We start from the raw sequence: 15,823 nt of genomic DNA, 5'->3' as shown, positions 1-15,823 counted from the left end.
GCTGATTTTGTTGATATTTTTTAAAACCTTTATTTACCTAGGCATATATTCTATCCTGTTATCATCCAGAAGCAGCATCAGAAGATTTAGAGGACTGCAATGACAAGTCACAAGACAAAACGTTTTACTTGACTCAGGTGCCCTCTAGTGAGTTTATACATTCAGAGAAATAAATAAAAACGACTTGCTACTGTAGCCTATAACCATACTATATAACCTTCAAAGTCAATGGTAAATCTGACTGATGATTAGCATTGATGCATGCAAAACAACTGTCTTACAGGTCATGGCAATGATGGGCATGTTTAGAATTGTCCATAGCATCTTCTACAAAATCATGTAAAATATTTTAAAATAGATAACATTTTTACAGCATCATTTGTGGAAATGTATGCTGTCAAATAAAGTATTGCATTATAATGTTCTTACACACATACATACATACATACACACACACACAAAATCGGCATAAAATCATGCGCATTTTCCCACCAGAGATGTTTCCATCAAATTGACTTGTTGCAGATAAAAGGCTGTGCATGATGACATAGTGCATATAAAAATACATTTTGCTTTTAAATGACCAGGTGCCGAAAAAAGGTGCCCATCGCTTTTTCAACTCAACTTTTTTTGGTGCTAGCGCTGTTGGCTAGAGCGCACTTATAGATACTATTTCATATTAATATGGAAAAAGAAGCGAGATTATTTTAATTTGTCCAACGGCAGCCAAGCATTGATTATCACGTCACCAGAATAATACCCTCGATATTTACTCCAAAGAGCATCAAACTCAACCTTGCACTTTCATCACCCTGTGAAGTTATCTCTAAATCCACAGGACTAAACTGCATGTTTAAAAAAACTCCTATTGTGGACCACAAAATCACAAATGTCAGTGTGACTCCCAAGTTTACTACGATATGATCTGATTTGATGGTTATTATGTCAATATTTGTGCATAAATGCGTTTCCGCCGACATTCTCGCATAATTCATTTTACCGACACAAAAATATCCCACCTTGTCTTGCGTATTTTGATTTGTTGACATTTGGAACATTTACCGATTTATTTTTATTTTTCCATCCATCAGCCTGTCATGAAATGTTGTATCCGACATTTAGCCTACTTTACTCTATAAAAAAAGTGACTGAAACATGGTTACTGACAGCTCTCGAGAGCCTGTACACTTTTGACAAATTTGTTCTATTAACCAATAGTTTATTACCATGGGCGTGTCCAGGTGGCCAAACATTTCCCGGTAATTTTGACTACAGATGGCAAAAGGTCTGTACCAATGTTGAGAAGAAAGTGCTCCATACGCATTTAAAGTCAGTATAAGAAAAATAAGGTTTGGAGTTATATTTGAATTGTGAAGAACGTACGACGCAACGAAATATGCATTTAAGTTCCTAAAAATGTTTATCTCTCGGCTCCCGTTTTTCCCCTGGTGCATTTGCTTGTAATCAAAAGCAAGCACGCTAGCTAGCTAACGTTAGCTAGCTAATGACGAACCTATTAACATTCATTCGCTTTTGCTAAAACATACATTGCTAGCTATTGCAATATTTAATATACCTTTGGTGTGAAATGTAACCATCTATTCTAGCAAGTAGCTATTAGTCTCGTACATTTTAGGGAGAAAATATGCAGGCAGGTAACTAGCTATGCCCAACTGGGGTGTATTCATTATGGAAACAGTAACTTGTATGTTTGGTGTATACGGTTTCTGTTGCAAAACGTTTCTGTTGCAAAACGTTTTGCAACAGAATCGACGTAATGATTACACCTCTTGGCTGCAACCGCTTGCGCAAGCGTCGAGATAGACATTGCGACGTTTGACCTGACATTAACAATAATGGTGTCTACACCTTGCTGATTGTGCTCAACTCAGAGGTGCTTCTCAGTCTGAGTAAGGTACACTCGGCAAGATGCTCCCTGTCTTTTGCCCCATCAATACATTTATCATAAATGTTTTGATACTAAAAAAGTAGCTAGTTCTTTCATTATGACTAAATACAAATGACATGCCATCTGGAGCGTTCACATGGTTTAGAAAGTTTACACAATTCCCCTTGCCAATAAGCCTTTGCATTTGCACTACAGGCATTGCATGTGAGAGGAGCTAGCTGGAATGGATCCAAAGAAGCCTTGTTTCCCAGGCCTCCCTGGTGCAACCCGCATTCCTTGGCTGCAGCAGCAAGCATGGGGTCGAGGACTGCGTTCAGATGAACCAGCAATAGGACGAGCCAGAGGCCTTATGTTTGCAACAGATGGGTCTGCTAGCTTAGGAAGAGCCAGGGGTTTCACCACCGCTGGTGATACACTGCTTATGCAGTACGGGAGAGGAGTGCCCTTCCCAGTGAGTGATCCCTTCATTGGCTTTGCCAGGGGGATACCCATGCCTAGATCAGAAGATGGTGGGATTAGCCGCCCTAGAGGGTGGCTTCTCTCGACAGCTGATCCGACCGTAGGTGTGGCAAGAGGGGAACCCCTTCTTGGTTTGGGGCCTCACCCTGGACAAGCTACTCCAGGTCAGCTTGCAAAGCAAGACTTGCCTGAAGAGATGCCAAGTCTGCAGGCAGAAGAGGAAGTAGTAGCCAAACAGGTTTGTGTTGTGTTCCTTGGGGTTCTTTCTCCTAACTTCTACCCATACCAGGGTTCAAGGTTTGCACTTATTGGACTAGTCTATTAGTTCCATGCAAGCTCAATCAAGGGCAGATTAAATATTTTAAATAGTTAAAATACCATTTATGCCAAGTTATTTTTTTCTCTTAGCTCTTGTAACGATATTGTAATTGGCAGGTGGATATGTCCACCCAAGGCCAGGGATCGTCGCTGGTGTCAATGTTCAGAGGCATGGGGATCGATCCCACAAAGACCTGGGGCAGGGGAGAGCTGCCAGTGGGTGAGTAATCTTGAGTTTATGTAAAACTAGGTTTTTATTCCAAATGGCACCCCATTCTCTATGGGCCCTGGTCAAAAGTAGCGCACTACATAGGGAATAGGTTGCCATTTGGGACACAGTTCATAGATGAAGGCATACTGGATGAAACTAACTGGGAACAGTATCACGTGTTCCCCTCCAGCTCAAATGGCATGGGTTAAAAGTAATGGTTGGCCTTTACATTTAATAAATTAGAAGATTGGAAATCCATCATATTGATGCACTCTGATTAGGGCTGGGCAATATGGCCTAAAAATCTTCTCTCTTTTTTTCTCTAACATATGGGCGATTCACAATATATCTAGATAAATAAATAAAAATGTTTTCTCTAAATAAGCGTTGTTGTATAATTTAAAGGTAAAATACACTGCATTTCAAACAGTCAGAAATAATCAAATGAATTCAGGGCTTGTGACGTTATACCTAGGCTAAATACACTATATATACAAAAGTATTTGGACACCCCTTCAAATGAGTGTATTTGGCTATTTCAGCAACACCAGAACGGGACTGCTGAGTGCTGAAGGATGTAAAAATCGTCTCCCCGGTTGCAACCCACACTACCAACTTCCAAACTGTTTCTGGAATCAATGTCAGCACAAGAACTGTTCGTCAGGAGCTTTATGAAATGGGTTTCCATAGCCAAGCAGCCGCACCCAAGCCTAAGATTACCATGCGCAATGCAAAACTTAGTCTGGAGTGGTGTAAAGCTTGCTGTCATTGGACTCTGGAGCAGTGGAAACGCGTTCTCTGGCGTGATGAATCATGCTTCACCATCTGGCAGTCTGAGGGACTGGGTTTGGCGGATGCCAGGAGAACGCTGTCTACCCGAATGCTTAGTGCCAACTGTAAAGTTTGGTGGAGGAAGAATAATGGTCTGGTGCTGTTTTTTGTTTTGGGTTAGGCCCCTTGGTTCCAATGAAGGGAAATCTTGACACTATGAACACCTTTTGGGATGAATTAGAACGCTGACTGCGAGCCAGGCCTAATCACCCAACATCAGTGCACGACCTCACTAATGCTCTTGTGGCTGAATGGAAGCAGGTCCCTTCAGCAATGTTCCAAAATCTAGTGGAAAGCCTTCCCAGAAGATCGGAGACTGTTATAGCAGCGAAGGTGAGACCAACTCCATATTAATGCCCATGATTTTGGAATGAGATGTTCGACGAACAGGTGCCTACATACTTTTGGTCATGTAGTGTATATAAGCCTGCCACAACCATGATCATTTTATCAAAATAGTTCAAACGGCTGTTTTTTTGTTGCAATAATCACTGAACTGTCAAGTCCATGAAAATGCCCTTTTGTTACAAATGTAACTAGAACCATGCATAATGCACATTCACCAATAATGACTTCTTGTAGCAGGCATTAAACTATAGAAAAGTAACACCGGTCTCATCAGCAATCTCTCAAGCCCATGTGCTAGTGATTAGCCAGATAATATTTATTTAAAGTTTAGCCAACTTGGATCTATTTGCTAGATAACAAGGTTGAACAGTTGAATTGTTATGTGCACACCCTTCTCTGTCACCAACTATTTGCAAAGCATGTTAGCCTGTCCACTTTGTTTAGATGTTGAAATCAAGTGGCCTACCTTATTTCTCAGAATGAGAACGAGTTGCCAATTCCTTATGTAATTGTTTTATACTTATTGCACATTTATAAAACAGACTAGACAGCTACTATAAGTCTTTGGCTAAAATGCTGCTAGCAGTATGTGGTACCCCAATGCCGCGCACGACAAACTGCATTAATTTACCATAATCAATGTCCATTGATACTCATGTTTTCATAGTGTCTGCTCTGCGTGCAATTTGAGTAGTTGAGGCATAAAAAAAAGTATTGTTAGAAAAGTTAACTTCGCCTCTATTATAGTAAAATAATGTCTCAGTATGTTTTGGTGTCCATATAAACGATTTCTGTTCGACCAAACCTCTCATGCAAAAACATAAATTCTAATTAATCGCCTGAACTGATGCACTAAAGTTGAACCATTTTTGTTACGCAATAAATATATTTGCCTCATCCAACATAGCCTCTAAGTTCTGAGCACTCTGTCAAAATGTAGACAGAATCAAAAAGTAATTTGAGCTTTAAAATATTTAGGGATGTTGCTTGATTTCCTTATGTTCCAACTGAGGCCTTGAGGATGAATCCACTGAATCTCATTGTGTGTTTTTCTCTAGTGTTTGGCCCAGGGAGGGGTGCTTTTGGAGCAGAGCTCCAACCACAGACAGCCCCTGTTGGAGCAGTGGCAGTTGCCGGCCCGGGTGGAGACAGATTCCCTGAGGACATGATGGGCCAAGGTAACAGGTGAGGAGAAGAAGGCGATGAGCTCAAACCCTGCGACTTAGCCTGTTGCTAAAGCAGGCCAATTCCTCCATGCTACTAAGGTCCTTAGGGTCCTGACAGTAATGCTTCTAGAATGCATCATTCATGCTGTGCACATACACAGGTCCCTCTCACATATCCCCATCCTTTTCAGTATATGCCCATCTAATTTCAAATTATTATTGAATTATCCGTTGTTAATGTGGAGGTAATCAGACTTTCCACTTTTCGGTGTGACTCATTGTCAAGGTTCGTTCCCGATAATTCAAAGACAACTAGGCCAGATAATGAAAATTGAGAATTTTTTCTTCAGACAAATAGATGAGCAGTAAGATTGATTCGATAGCAGCTTTTTTTCCTAATACATATTATTTAACGCAGTTATGGATGGGAATTTAAAACAAATTCAATGAAGAACTTGTAATACTTCTGTTTCTGTCTGCAGCTTCCTTGGCCGAGGTGTACCATCTCAGATGGTGGGAATGGGACGAGCGTCGATGCTCCCCTTGGGTACTGGGAGGGGACCAACTGTGCCCCCTACTCTCCCTCCATCCCCACCCAAAGAGGCTCATATGACTCCAGATTGCTCTCAAACTAAGGGAGAACTTAAGATGGAGGCCACCTGGTAAGTACCATCAAAGTACCATTATTTGTAAAACCATGTAATGAAACCATCTATTATGAAGCAAATTATGTTGCTTAAAATGATGTTACTGTCGTTGAAGGCAGTCAAATGAGACAGAAATGTATTTAGGTCAATTATGAATTGTTTTATGAGGACTATAACGGTTGTTATGCATATTCATTGAAAGGTTATTTCCTCTCCCTTTGCAGTGAAACATTACACAAGACTGGTACCAAAGGAACACCATTGCCCATAGGCTCAAACCACATCACCATTCACTGCAGGAATGAGGCAGTCTATCAGTACCATGTCACTTTCACGTAAGTACATGTATTAAGTTAAAAGTGTTAGCTACATTGATATTTTATGCAGCATTCCTGTGTAAAATATCTGCTCTGGAAATATCATTTGGTCTGTTGAAGAGGAGTAACTTATTACATTTTGTCCCACTTTTCAGTCCTAATGTGGAGTCGATGGGTATGCGATTTGGCATGATGAAGGACCATCGCCCAACTACTGGGGAGGTTGTTGCTTTTGATGGCTCAATTCTCTACCTCCCTGTGAAGATGGAAGAGGTATGTTACTTTTCTCTGTCTGGCCAACTGTGTCTGTGACTATAGATGTGTATTAATTATGTGCAGATAATTGGCTTATACTTGTAAATACACAAAACGGGAACAGTTGCTTACGCATTTGAGTTATAGTAACTATACTGTTTTAAAAGTGTCTTCACTCAACTAGACCCAACATCAACGCACAATACCGATGTGGCACATAGGGCAGCTACACTTCTGTCTTTAGCCATCTTCCCCTCTGTGCCCCATGTTGTGATGTTAATCTTTCCTCCATACAGGTGGTTCACCTAAAGAGTGTGAGACGAACTGACAACCAGGAGGTTGACATCAAGGTCCAGATGACTAAGATCCTTCCACCCAACTCTGACCTGTGCATCCCCTTCTACAACGTGGTGCTGAGAAGGTGACATGGCCGTCCTTATTCATTAGGGCAAAACTTAGCCATCATTAGGGCACACTGTAGCAAAATATTTTACAATGGAAAACAATATTTCTTATTGGACAAGTTTGTGTAGTCCCTGCTGATTTTCTGTTTGCTTCCATTTTGAATCTAATAATAACACACTGGTGCTGCAATATAAACCGCTATTTGCCTACCACTAATTGACATTTTCACTTTAAATTAGGATATATTGGGGGTGTTTTTCAACAAAAGGCCTGTGGTCTACTTATGAGGGAAGTTCTCTGTGCGCTAAGCTGGCCTTAGTGTACCCATATTGTCAGTAATGAGCTAATCTCTTATCTATTGTGCTTGCTTGATAGCTTCATGCAAAAACATGCTTTATTGCGAGGCTTCAGCTGTTTTACACAGAAAACCAGACTTCTTTTAAAGCGTTCCATTTCCCCCTAAATCCTAAAGATTTTTCACTGAAGTAGCGAATTATACACTGAACAAGAATATAAATGCAACATGTAAAGCTGATTAAACAGCATGATTATTACACAGGGGCACAATGTGCAGTTTTTATCACAACACAGATGCCAGGTTTTGAGGGAGTGTGCAATGGGCATGCTGACAGCAGTAATGTCCACCAGAGCTGTTGCCAGAGAATTTAATGTTAATTTCTCTACCAGAAGCTGCCTCCAACTTCGTTTTAGAAAATTTGGCAGTACGTCCAACCGTCGTTGTGTGGGCAAGCGGTTTGCTGATGCCAACGTTGGGAACAGAGTGCCCCATGGTGGCGGTGGGGTTATGTTATGGGTAGCCATAAGCTACGAACAACGAGCACAATGGCAATTTGAATGCACAGAGATACCGTGAAGAGATCTTGAGAACCATTGTTGTGCCACCATCATCTGCCACCATCACCTCATGTTTCAGCATGATAATGCATGGCCCCATGTCACAAGGATCTGTTCACAATTCCTAGAAGCTGAAAATCTTCCAGTTCTTCCATGGCTTGCATACTCACCAGACATGTCACCCGTTGAGCATGTTTGGGATACTCTGGATCGATGTGAGCGTGTCACAGCCATTGAAAAGGAGTGGGACAACATTCCACAGGCCACAATCAACAGCCTCATCCACTCTTTGAAAAGGAGTTGTCACGCATTTGTGAGGTCGGACACTGATGTTGGGCAAATAGGCCTGGCTCGCAGTCGGCATTCATCCCAAAGGTGTTCAATAGGGTCGAGGTCAGGGCTCTGTGCAGGCCAGTCAAGTTCTTTCACACTGATCTCGAGAAGTATTTCTGGATGGACCTCGCTTTGTGCACGGGGACATTGTCATTCTTAAACGGGAACGGGCCTTTCCCAAACTGTTGCAACAAAGTTGGAAGCACAGAATTGTCTAGAATGTTATTGTATGCTGTAGCGTTAAGATTTCCCTTCACTGGAACTAAAGAACCTAGCCCGAAACATGAAAAACAGCCCCAGACCATTATTCCTCCACCACCGAACTTTACAGTTGGCACTATGCATTCAGGCAGTTAGCGTTCTCCTGTCATCCGCCAAACCCAGATTTGTCTGTTGAACTGCCAGATGGTGAAGTGTGATTCATCACGCCAGAGAAACCATTTCCACTGCTCCAGAGTCCAATGACCGCACTTTACACCAACGATCGGCATTGCCCATGATGGTCTTAGTCTTGTGTGCGCTGCTCGACCATGGAAACCTATTTCATGAAGCGTCCCGACCAACAGTTCTTGTGCTGATGTTGCTTCCAGAGGTAGTTTGGAACTCTGTAGTTAGTGAGTGTTGCAACCAAGGCCAGACATTTTTTTTTTATACACGCATCAGCACTCTGCGTTCCCATTCTGTGAGCTTGTGTGGCCTACTACTTCTCTGCTGAGCCGTTGTTGCTCCTAGATGTTTCCACTTCACAATAAAAGCACTTACAGTTCACCGGGGCAGCTCTAGCAGGGCAGGAATTTGAACTGACTTGTTGGAAAGGAGGCATCCTATGACAGTGCCACGTTGAAAGTCACTGAACTCTTCAGCAAGGCCATTCTACTGCCAGTGTTTGTCTATGGAGATTGCATGGCTGTGTGCTCGATTTTATACACCTGTCAGCAACGGGTGTGTCTGAAATAGCCGAATCCACTAATACGAAGGGTGTCCACATGCTTTTGGCCATGCTGTGTATCTGTGACTAAAATATGCATATCTCTATTCCCAGTTATGTGAAATCCATAGATTAGGGCCTAATGAATTTATTGCAATTGATTGATTTCCTTATATGAACTGTAACTCATTAAAATCTTTGTTGCATGTTGCGTTTTATATTTTTGTAAAAAGAAAAAAAACATCTCACTGGCTTTACCAAATGTTAAATTTGTCTGGTGCAACAAGACATTGTTCTCCTCATGTGTGTTGTCAAGGGTAATGAAGATCCTGGGACTGAAGCTTGTGGGGCGGAATCATTACGATCCAAAAAGCGCAGTCATACTTGGGAAGCATCGGTAAGTGATTAGATTAGAAATTATACTCCAATTGAAACCTCAATGATCATAGCAGTTGACTCAAGCCCCTTGGTTTCTGTCTTCTGTTATCCTAGGTTGCAGGTGTGGCCAGGTTACTCAACGTGCATAAAGCATACTGACGGAGGCCTGTACCTCCAGGTGGATGTGTCCCACAAAGTGCTGCGAAATGACTCTGTCCTCGACTGCATGTGAGATTATTTCAGTGCACCTTACACCACATAGAAGCATTGTTGCATTACGTAACTTACTAACTTTTGTGATACTCTAAAATATGCATGATAAATCTCTTCTCTTGCCAGTTATTTGTTCACATGGTGTGCATATCCACATGATGCACTGTCTACAGTATGTGATGAGTTCATACATTTAAACAGGCCGTATTCTTATGCTGGTCATAGAGATATTTACAAATAGCATATTCATTGATACACCATGTACAGTTGAAGTCGGAAGTTTACATACACCTTAGCCAAATACATTTGAACTCAGTTTTTCACAATTCCTGACATTTAATCCTAGTAAAATTTCCCTGTTTTAGGTCAGTTAGGATCACCACTTTATTTTTAGAATGTGAAATGTCAGAATAATAGTAGAGAAGTATTTATTTCAGCTTTTATTTCTTTCATCACATTCCCAGTGGGTCAGAAGTTTACATACACTCAAATAGTATTTGGTAGCATTGCCTTTTAAATTGTGTAACTTGGGTCAAATGTTTTGGGTATCCTTCGACAAGCTTCCCACAATAAGTTGGGTGACGTTTGGCCCATTCCTCCTGACAGCTGGTCTAACTGTGTCAGGTTTGTCGGCCTCCTTCCTCTCAAACACTTTTCCAGTTCTGTCCACAAGTCTTCAATAGGACTGAGGTCAGGGCTTTGTGATGGTCACTCCAATACCTTGACTTTGTTGTCCTTAAGCCATTTTGCCACAATTTTGGAAGTATGCTTGGGGTCACTGTCCATTTGGAAGACCCATTTGCGACCAAGCTTTAACTTCCTGACTGATGTCTTGAGATGTTGCTTCAATATATCCACACCATTTTCCTACCTCATGATGACATCTATTTTGTCAAGTGCACCAGTCCCTCCTGCAGCAAAGCACCCCCACAACATGATGCTGCCACCCCCGTGCTTCACGGTTGGGATGATGTTCTTCGGCTTGCAAGCCTCCCCCTTTTTCTTCCGAACATAATGATGGTCACTATGGCCAAACAGTTCTATTTTTGTTTCATCAGACCAGAGGACATTTCTCCAAAAAGTATGATCTTTGTTCCCATGTGCAGTTGCAAACCGTAGTCTGGCTTTTTTATGTTGGTTCTGGAGCAGTGGCTTCTTCCTTGCTGTGCGGCCTTTCAGGTTATGTCGATACTGGACTCGTATCTCTAGGAGACAGAATGTGTCTCCTTCCTGAGCGGTATGACGGCTGCGTGGTCCCATGGTGTTTATACTTGCGTACTATTGTTTGTACAGATGAACGTGGTACTTTCAGCTGTTTGGAAATTGCTCCCAAGGATGAACCAGACTTGTGGAGGTCAAAAAAAAAAAAGTCTGACTTCTTGGCTGATTTCTTTTGATTTTCCCATGATGTCAAGCAAAGAGGCACTGGGTTTGAAGGTACGCCTTGAAATACATCCACAGGTACACCTCCAATTTACTCAAATTATGTTAATTAGCCTATCAGAAGCTTCTAAAGCCATGACATTTTCTGGAATTTTCCAAGCTGTTTAAAGGCACAGTCAACTTAGTGTATGTAAACGTCTGACCCACTTGAATTGTGATTCTGTGAATTATAAGTGAAATATTCTGTCTGTAAACAATTGTTGGAAAAATTGTGTCATGCACAAAGTAGATGTCCTAACCGACTTGCCAAAACTATAGTTTGTTAACACAATTTGTGGAGTGGTTGAACAAGTAGTTTTAATGACTCAAACCTAAGTGTATGTAAACTTCCGACTTCAACTGTATATTTCCACACACATCAACAAGCTTTCACGGAAAGTAAATCTGCCTGCTCATAGAGGTTTGGACACCGTTTTAAAGTGGTTGAGACATACTATCTCAGGGACTTGAGACTGCGGGGTTATGTCAAGACTAGGGCACTAAAGGGTCACATGCAAGGAACAAATGAGTTTACATTTTAGTCATTTAGCAGATGCTCTTTTTAGAGCGACTTAGTGCATTCATCTTTAGGTAACTAGGTGAGACAACCACACATTAAGTACATTTTTCCTCAAGTATTTATCAGCAAATTCAGTGGTAGAATAAAAAGACAAGTGCGAGTGTTATTCCCTTGTTTTTTTTCTTTCGTTCTTTTTACTTGGAGGTTTTAAATGGAATGACATGAAGAGCATAAATGGGGTGGTTTTCAGGCCAAATTGGGGTGAGTTGCGGGGCCCTGATTGGTAACCTTTGACCTCTTGACCCCTCTCCCATCCAGGAACGTGATCTACCAGCAAAGCAGGGAGAGCTTCCAGGATGAGTGCACCAAAGAGCTGATAGGCAGCATTGTCATCACCCGATACAACAACCGCACCTACCGCATCGACGACATTGAGTGGGGCAAGTCCCCCAAAGACACCTTCACCATGGCCGACGGCTCAACGACCACTTTCGTCGAGTACTACAGGTAAGGCTGGAGAATTGTGTGCATTTGTTATTTAGAGTTCTTCTAGCGTTAGCGCAATAGCATGCTAGCTGTTCCCATAGACTTCCAGTCATTGAGGCAACAACTATCCATTTAAAAGCGCCTCGGCAGGAATGTGTGTGTGTGTGTATATACACTGCTCAAAGAAATAAAGGGAACACTTAAACAACACAATGTAACTCCAAGTCAATCACACTTCTGTGAAATCCAACTGTCCACTTCGGAAGCAACACTGATTGACAATAAATTTCACATGCTGTTGTGCAAGTGGAATAGACAACAAGTGGAAATTATAGGCATTTAGCAAGACACCCCCAATAAAGGAGTGGTTCTGCTAGTGGTGACCAGACCACTTCTCAGTTCCTATGCTTCCTGGCTGATGTTTTGGTAACTTTTGAATGCTGACGGTGCTTTCACTCTAGTGGTCGCATGAGACGGAGTCTACAACCCACACAAGTGGCTCAGGTAGTGCAGCTCATCCAGGATGGCACATCAATGCGAGCAGTGGCAAGAAGGTTTGCTCTGTCTGCCAGCGTAGTGTCCAAAGCATGGAGGCGCTACCAGGAGACAGGCCAGTACATCAGGAGACGTGGAGGAGGCCGTAGGAGGGCAACAACCCAGCAGCAGGACCGCTACCTCCGCCTTTGTGCAAGGAGGAGCACTGCTAGAGCCCTGCAAAATGACCTCCAGCAGGCCACAAATGTGCATGTCTGCTCAAACGGTCAGAAACAGACTCCATGAGGGTGGTATGAGGGCCCGACGTCCACAGGTGGGGGTTGTGCATACAGCCCAACACCGTGCAGGACGTTTGGCATTTGCCAGAGAACACCAAGATTGGCAAATTCGCCACTGGCGCCCTGTGCTCTTCACAGATGAAAGCAGGTTCACACTGAGCACGTGACAGACGTGACAGAGTCTGGAGACGCTGTGGAGAACGTTCTGCTGCCTGCAACATCCTCCAGCATGACCGGTTTGGCAGTGGGTCATTCATGGTGTGAGGTGGCTTTAGTCCAGGTCTGGGAGGACATCCCTCAGGAGACCATCCGCCACCTCATCAGGAGCATGCCCAGGCGTTGTAGGGAGGTCATACAGGCACGTGGAGGCCACACACACTACTGAGCCTCATTTTAACTTGTTTTAATGACATTACATCAAAGTTGGATCAGCCTGTAGTGTGATATTCCACTTTAATTTTGAGTGTGACTCCAAATCCAGACCTCCATGGGTTGATAAATTAGATTTCCATTGATAATTTTTGTGTGATTTTGTCAGCACATTCAACTATGTAAAGAAAAAAGTATTTAATAAGAATATTTCATTCATTCAGATCTACGATGTGCTATTTTAGTGTTCCCTTTAATTTTTTGAGCAGTGTATGAAGAAAATTCCATATTTTTTTGCAGCGGTGGCCACTGCTACTAAATGAATATAGGGGAAAACTTGTCTATTTGAACTTTTTTCCTATAATCTGAACAGCAAAAACTATGGCATCACCATAAAAGAGATGGACCAACCCATGCTTATCCATCGACCCAAAGAGAGGTCCAAGCCTGGGGGAAAGGTAAAACTACTTCAAAGGATATTATGAAATGTAGCTTTATCTTGACATAGTTAACTTTTTGTACTTATTTATTTCATACTCATCGATAAACAGGACCTTGTCTTTCCTCACACACCCAACTACCCTGTAACAAAGTACTTGTCTGTATCTTTGTAACAGAATGACACCTTGTGGCTTGAGTCTGTATTCATTACGTCTTTATGTTCTACTATCACACATGCTTTGTAGATAGTCATTTGAGTTTTTGAGTTGGAGCCATTTTCTCCATAAAGATACAATATACATTATATTTAATTGTGTGTTTTTGTCTTACAGCAAGTCATAACCGGCGAGATCCTGCTTCTGCCAGAGCTCTCCTTTATGACTGGAATCCCTGACAAAATGAGAAAGGATTTCCGCGCCATGAAGGTAAAGTCATTGTCGGCAATGAATTCTCCCTGGGGAGTGTTCTATGACATCCACTGTACATGAAGGCAACACAGTGATTTGATAGCAATAGTAACCAGCCAATTTTTCTATCAAAGACTTTAGCTGCGCTTGCTTTAGTTTTCCTGGCGCAATTATATTTGGGGGGGGCAAATTATATTTGTACCCAGAAACGTCACATAGTAACTGGGGCGGATAGTCTAGTACTGTATAGATTCTGAAAGTGCCGGTTTTACCGTCCCAGGACTTGACGATGCACATCAATGTGAGTAGTGAGCAGCACACTCACTCCCTGAAGCAGCTCCTGAAGAACATCAACACCAACCCAGAGGCCCAGACAGAACTGGCACGCTGGGGGCTGGAGATCAGTCAAGACATCCTGGTGGTGAGTATACACTGCACAATCAAACAAAACATATCATTTATCTCGGAGACAAATTAGTTGTGTAGCTAAAGTCGCACATAGAAAGACACAATTAACATTTATTTATCTGGTGGTGAGTAGGTTGGGGCGGTATTCAGATTTTCTTACCGGTCCTGAACCATACTGGGGTATACGGCAGTGTACACAAGAGGTGCTATTTCTTTCCAATGAGAAAAAAAACAACAGCACAAAAAATAATAAGTCATCAGGGATCTTGATCCAGGAGGGGATTATTTATCTCTGCTGTAACCAAGAAGCTTGATCTGGCATGCTAGCTGCTTACCTAGAAAGTTAGCAAACCAAATGCATAGCTGGAGCCCTGAGCTGGAGATAATTTATTTGGCGGTATTTCAAAATACCCCAGTATACGGTATACCGCCCAAGCCTAGTGGTGAGTAGGGTGACCACATTCCCGGATTATACGGGTCAGTCCCACATTTTGGCCCTTTGTCCTCACAGCAACTTGCACAAGCCTTCCCCATTTCTCCTTCATCCAAATCCAGATAGCTGATGTTCTGAAATAGTTGCAAAATCTGGATCCCTACAAGTCAGCTGGGCTAGACAATCTGGACCCTCTCTTTCTAAAATGATCTGCCGCAATTGTTGCAACCCTATTACTAGCCTGTTCAACCTCTCTTTCATATTGTCTGAGACCTCCAAGATTGAAAGCTGCTGCGGTCATCCCCCTCTTCAAAGGGGGTGACACTCTAGACCCAAACTATTAGACCTCTATCTATCCTACCCTGCCTTTCTAAGGTCTTCGAAAGCCAAGTTAACAAACAGATCACCGACCATTTCGAATCCCACCGTACCTTCTCCTCTATGCAATCTCTTTTACGAGCTGGTCATGGGTGCACCTCAGTCACGCTCAAGGTCCTAAACGATATCTTAACCGTCATCGATAAAACAATGCTGTGCAGCCGTATTCATTGACCTGGCCAAGGCTTTCGACTCTGTCAATCACCACATCCTCATCGGCAGACTCGACAGCCTTGGTTTCTCAAATGATTGCCTCGCCTGGTGCACCAACTACTTCTCTGATAGAGTTCAGTGTGTCAAATCGGAGGGTCTGTTGTCCGGGCCTCTGGGAGTCTCTATGGGGGTGCCACAGGGTTCTATTCTTTGACCGACTCTGTTCTCTGTATTCATCAATGATGTCGCTCTTGCTGCTGGCGAGTCTCTGATCCACCTACGCAGACAACAGCATTCTGTATACTTCTGGCCCTTCTTTGGACACTGTGTTAACAACCCTCCAGGCGAGCTTCAATGCCATACAACTCTCCTTCCGTGGCCTCCAATTGCTCTTAAATACAAGTAAAACTAAATGCATACTCTTAAACCGATCTCTGCCTGCACCTGCCCGCCTGTCCAA

The 15,823-nt window shown here is 42.6% G+C and overlaps 1 protein-coding gene across 5 annotated transcripts in view; it reads left to right on the top strand.

Moving 5' to 3' along the window:
- The first annotated feature begins 1,177 nt into the window (after window positions 1-1,177).
- The window catches only part of LOC109881639 (piwi-like RNA-mediated gene silencing 2), a 34,076-nt gene continuing 19,430 nt past the window's right edge, over window positions 1,178-15,823 (top strand). For 2 of the 5 annotated variants that reach the window (XM_031804966.1, XM_020473753.2), the window contains exons 1-14: window positions 1,242-1,349; window positions 2,105-2,606; window positions 2,804-2,906; window positions 5,135-5,261; window positions 5,725-5,904; window positions 6,114-6,224; window positions 6,362-6,479; window positions 6,758-6,882; window positions 9,299-9,379; window positions 9,475-9,588; window positions 11,834-12,022; window positions 13,517-13,601; window positions 13,917-14,009; window positions 14,272-14,412. In XM_031804966.1, coding sequence (XP_031660826.1) covers window positions 2,133-2,606; window positions 2,804-2,906; window positions 5,135-5,261; window positions 5,725-5,904; window positions 6,114-6,224; window positions 6,362-6,479; window positions 6,758-6,882; window positions 9,299-9,379; window positions 9,475-9,588; window positions 11,834-12,022; window positions 13,517-13,601; window positions 13,917-14,009; window positions 14,272-14,412 — 1,941 coding nt within the window. In that variant the 5' untranslated portion in view covers window positions 1,242-1,349; window positions 2,105-2,132. Of the gene's footprint in view, window positions 1,350-2,104; window positions 2,607-2,803; window positions 2,907-5,134; window positions 5,262-5,724; window positions 5,905-6,113; window positions 6,225-6,361; window positions 6,480-6,757; window positions 6,883-9,298; window positions 9,380-9,474; window positions 9,589-11,833; window positions 12,023-13,516; window positions 13,602-13,916; window positions 14,010-14,271; window positions 14,413-15,823 lie in introns of all 5 variants that reach the window. The other 3 variants (XM_020473761.2, XM_020473758.2, XM_031804969.1) reach the window with 3 other exon arrangements.

This window comes from Oncorhynchus kisutch, linkage group LG3 (assembly GCF_002021735.2).
Source record: "Oncorhynchus kisutch isolate 150728-3 linkage group LG3, Okis_V2, whole genome shotgun sequence".
Classification (NCBI taxonomy): domain Eukaryota; kingdom Metazoa; phylum Chordata; class Actinopteri; order Salmoniformes; family Salmonidae; genus Oncorhynchus; species Oncorhynchus kisutch.
This window is presented reverse-complemented; position numbering and strand designations above follow the sequence as displayed.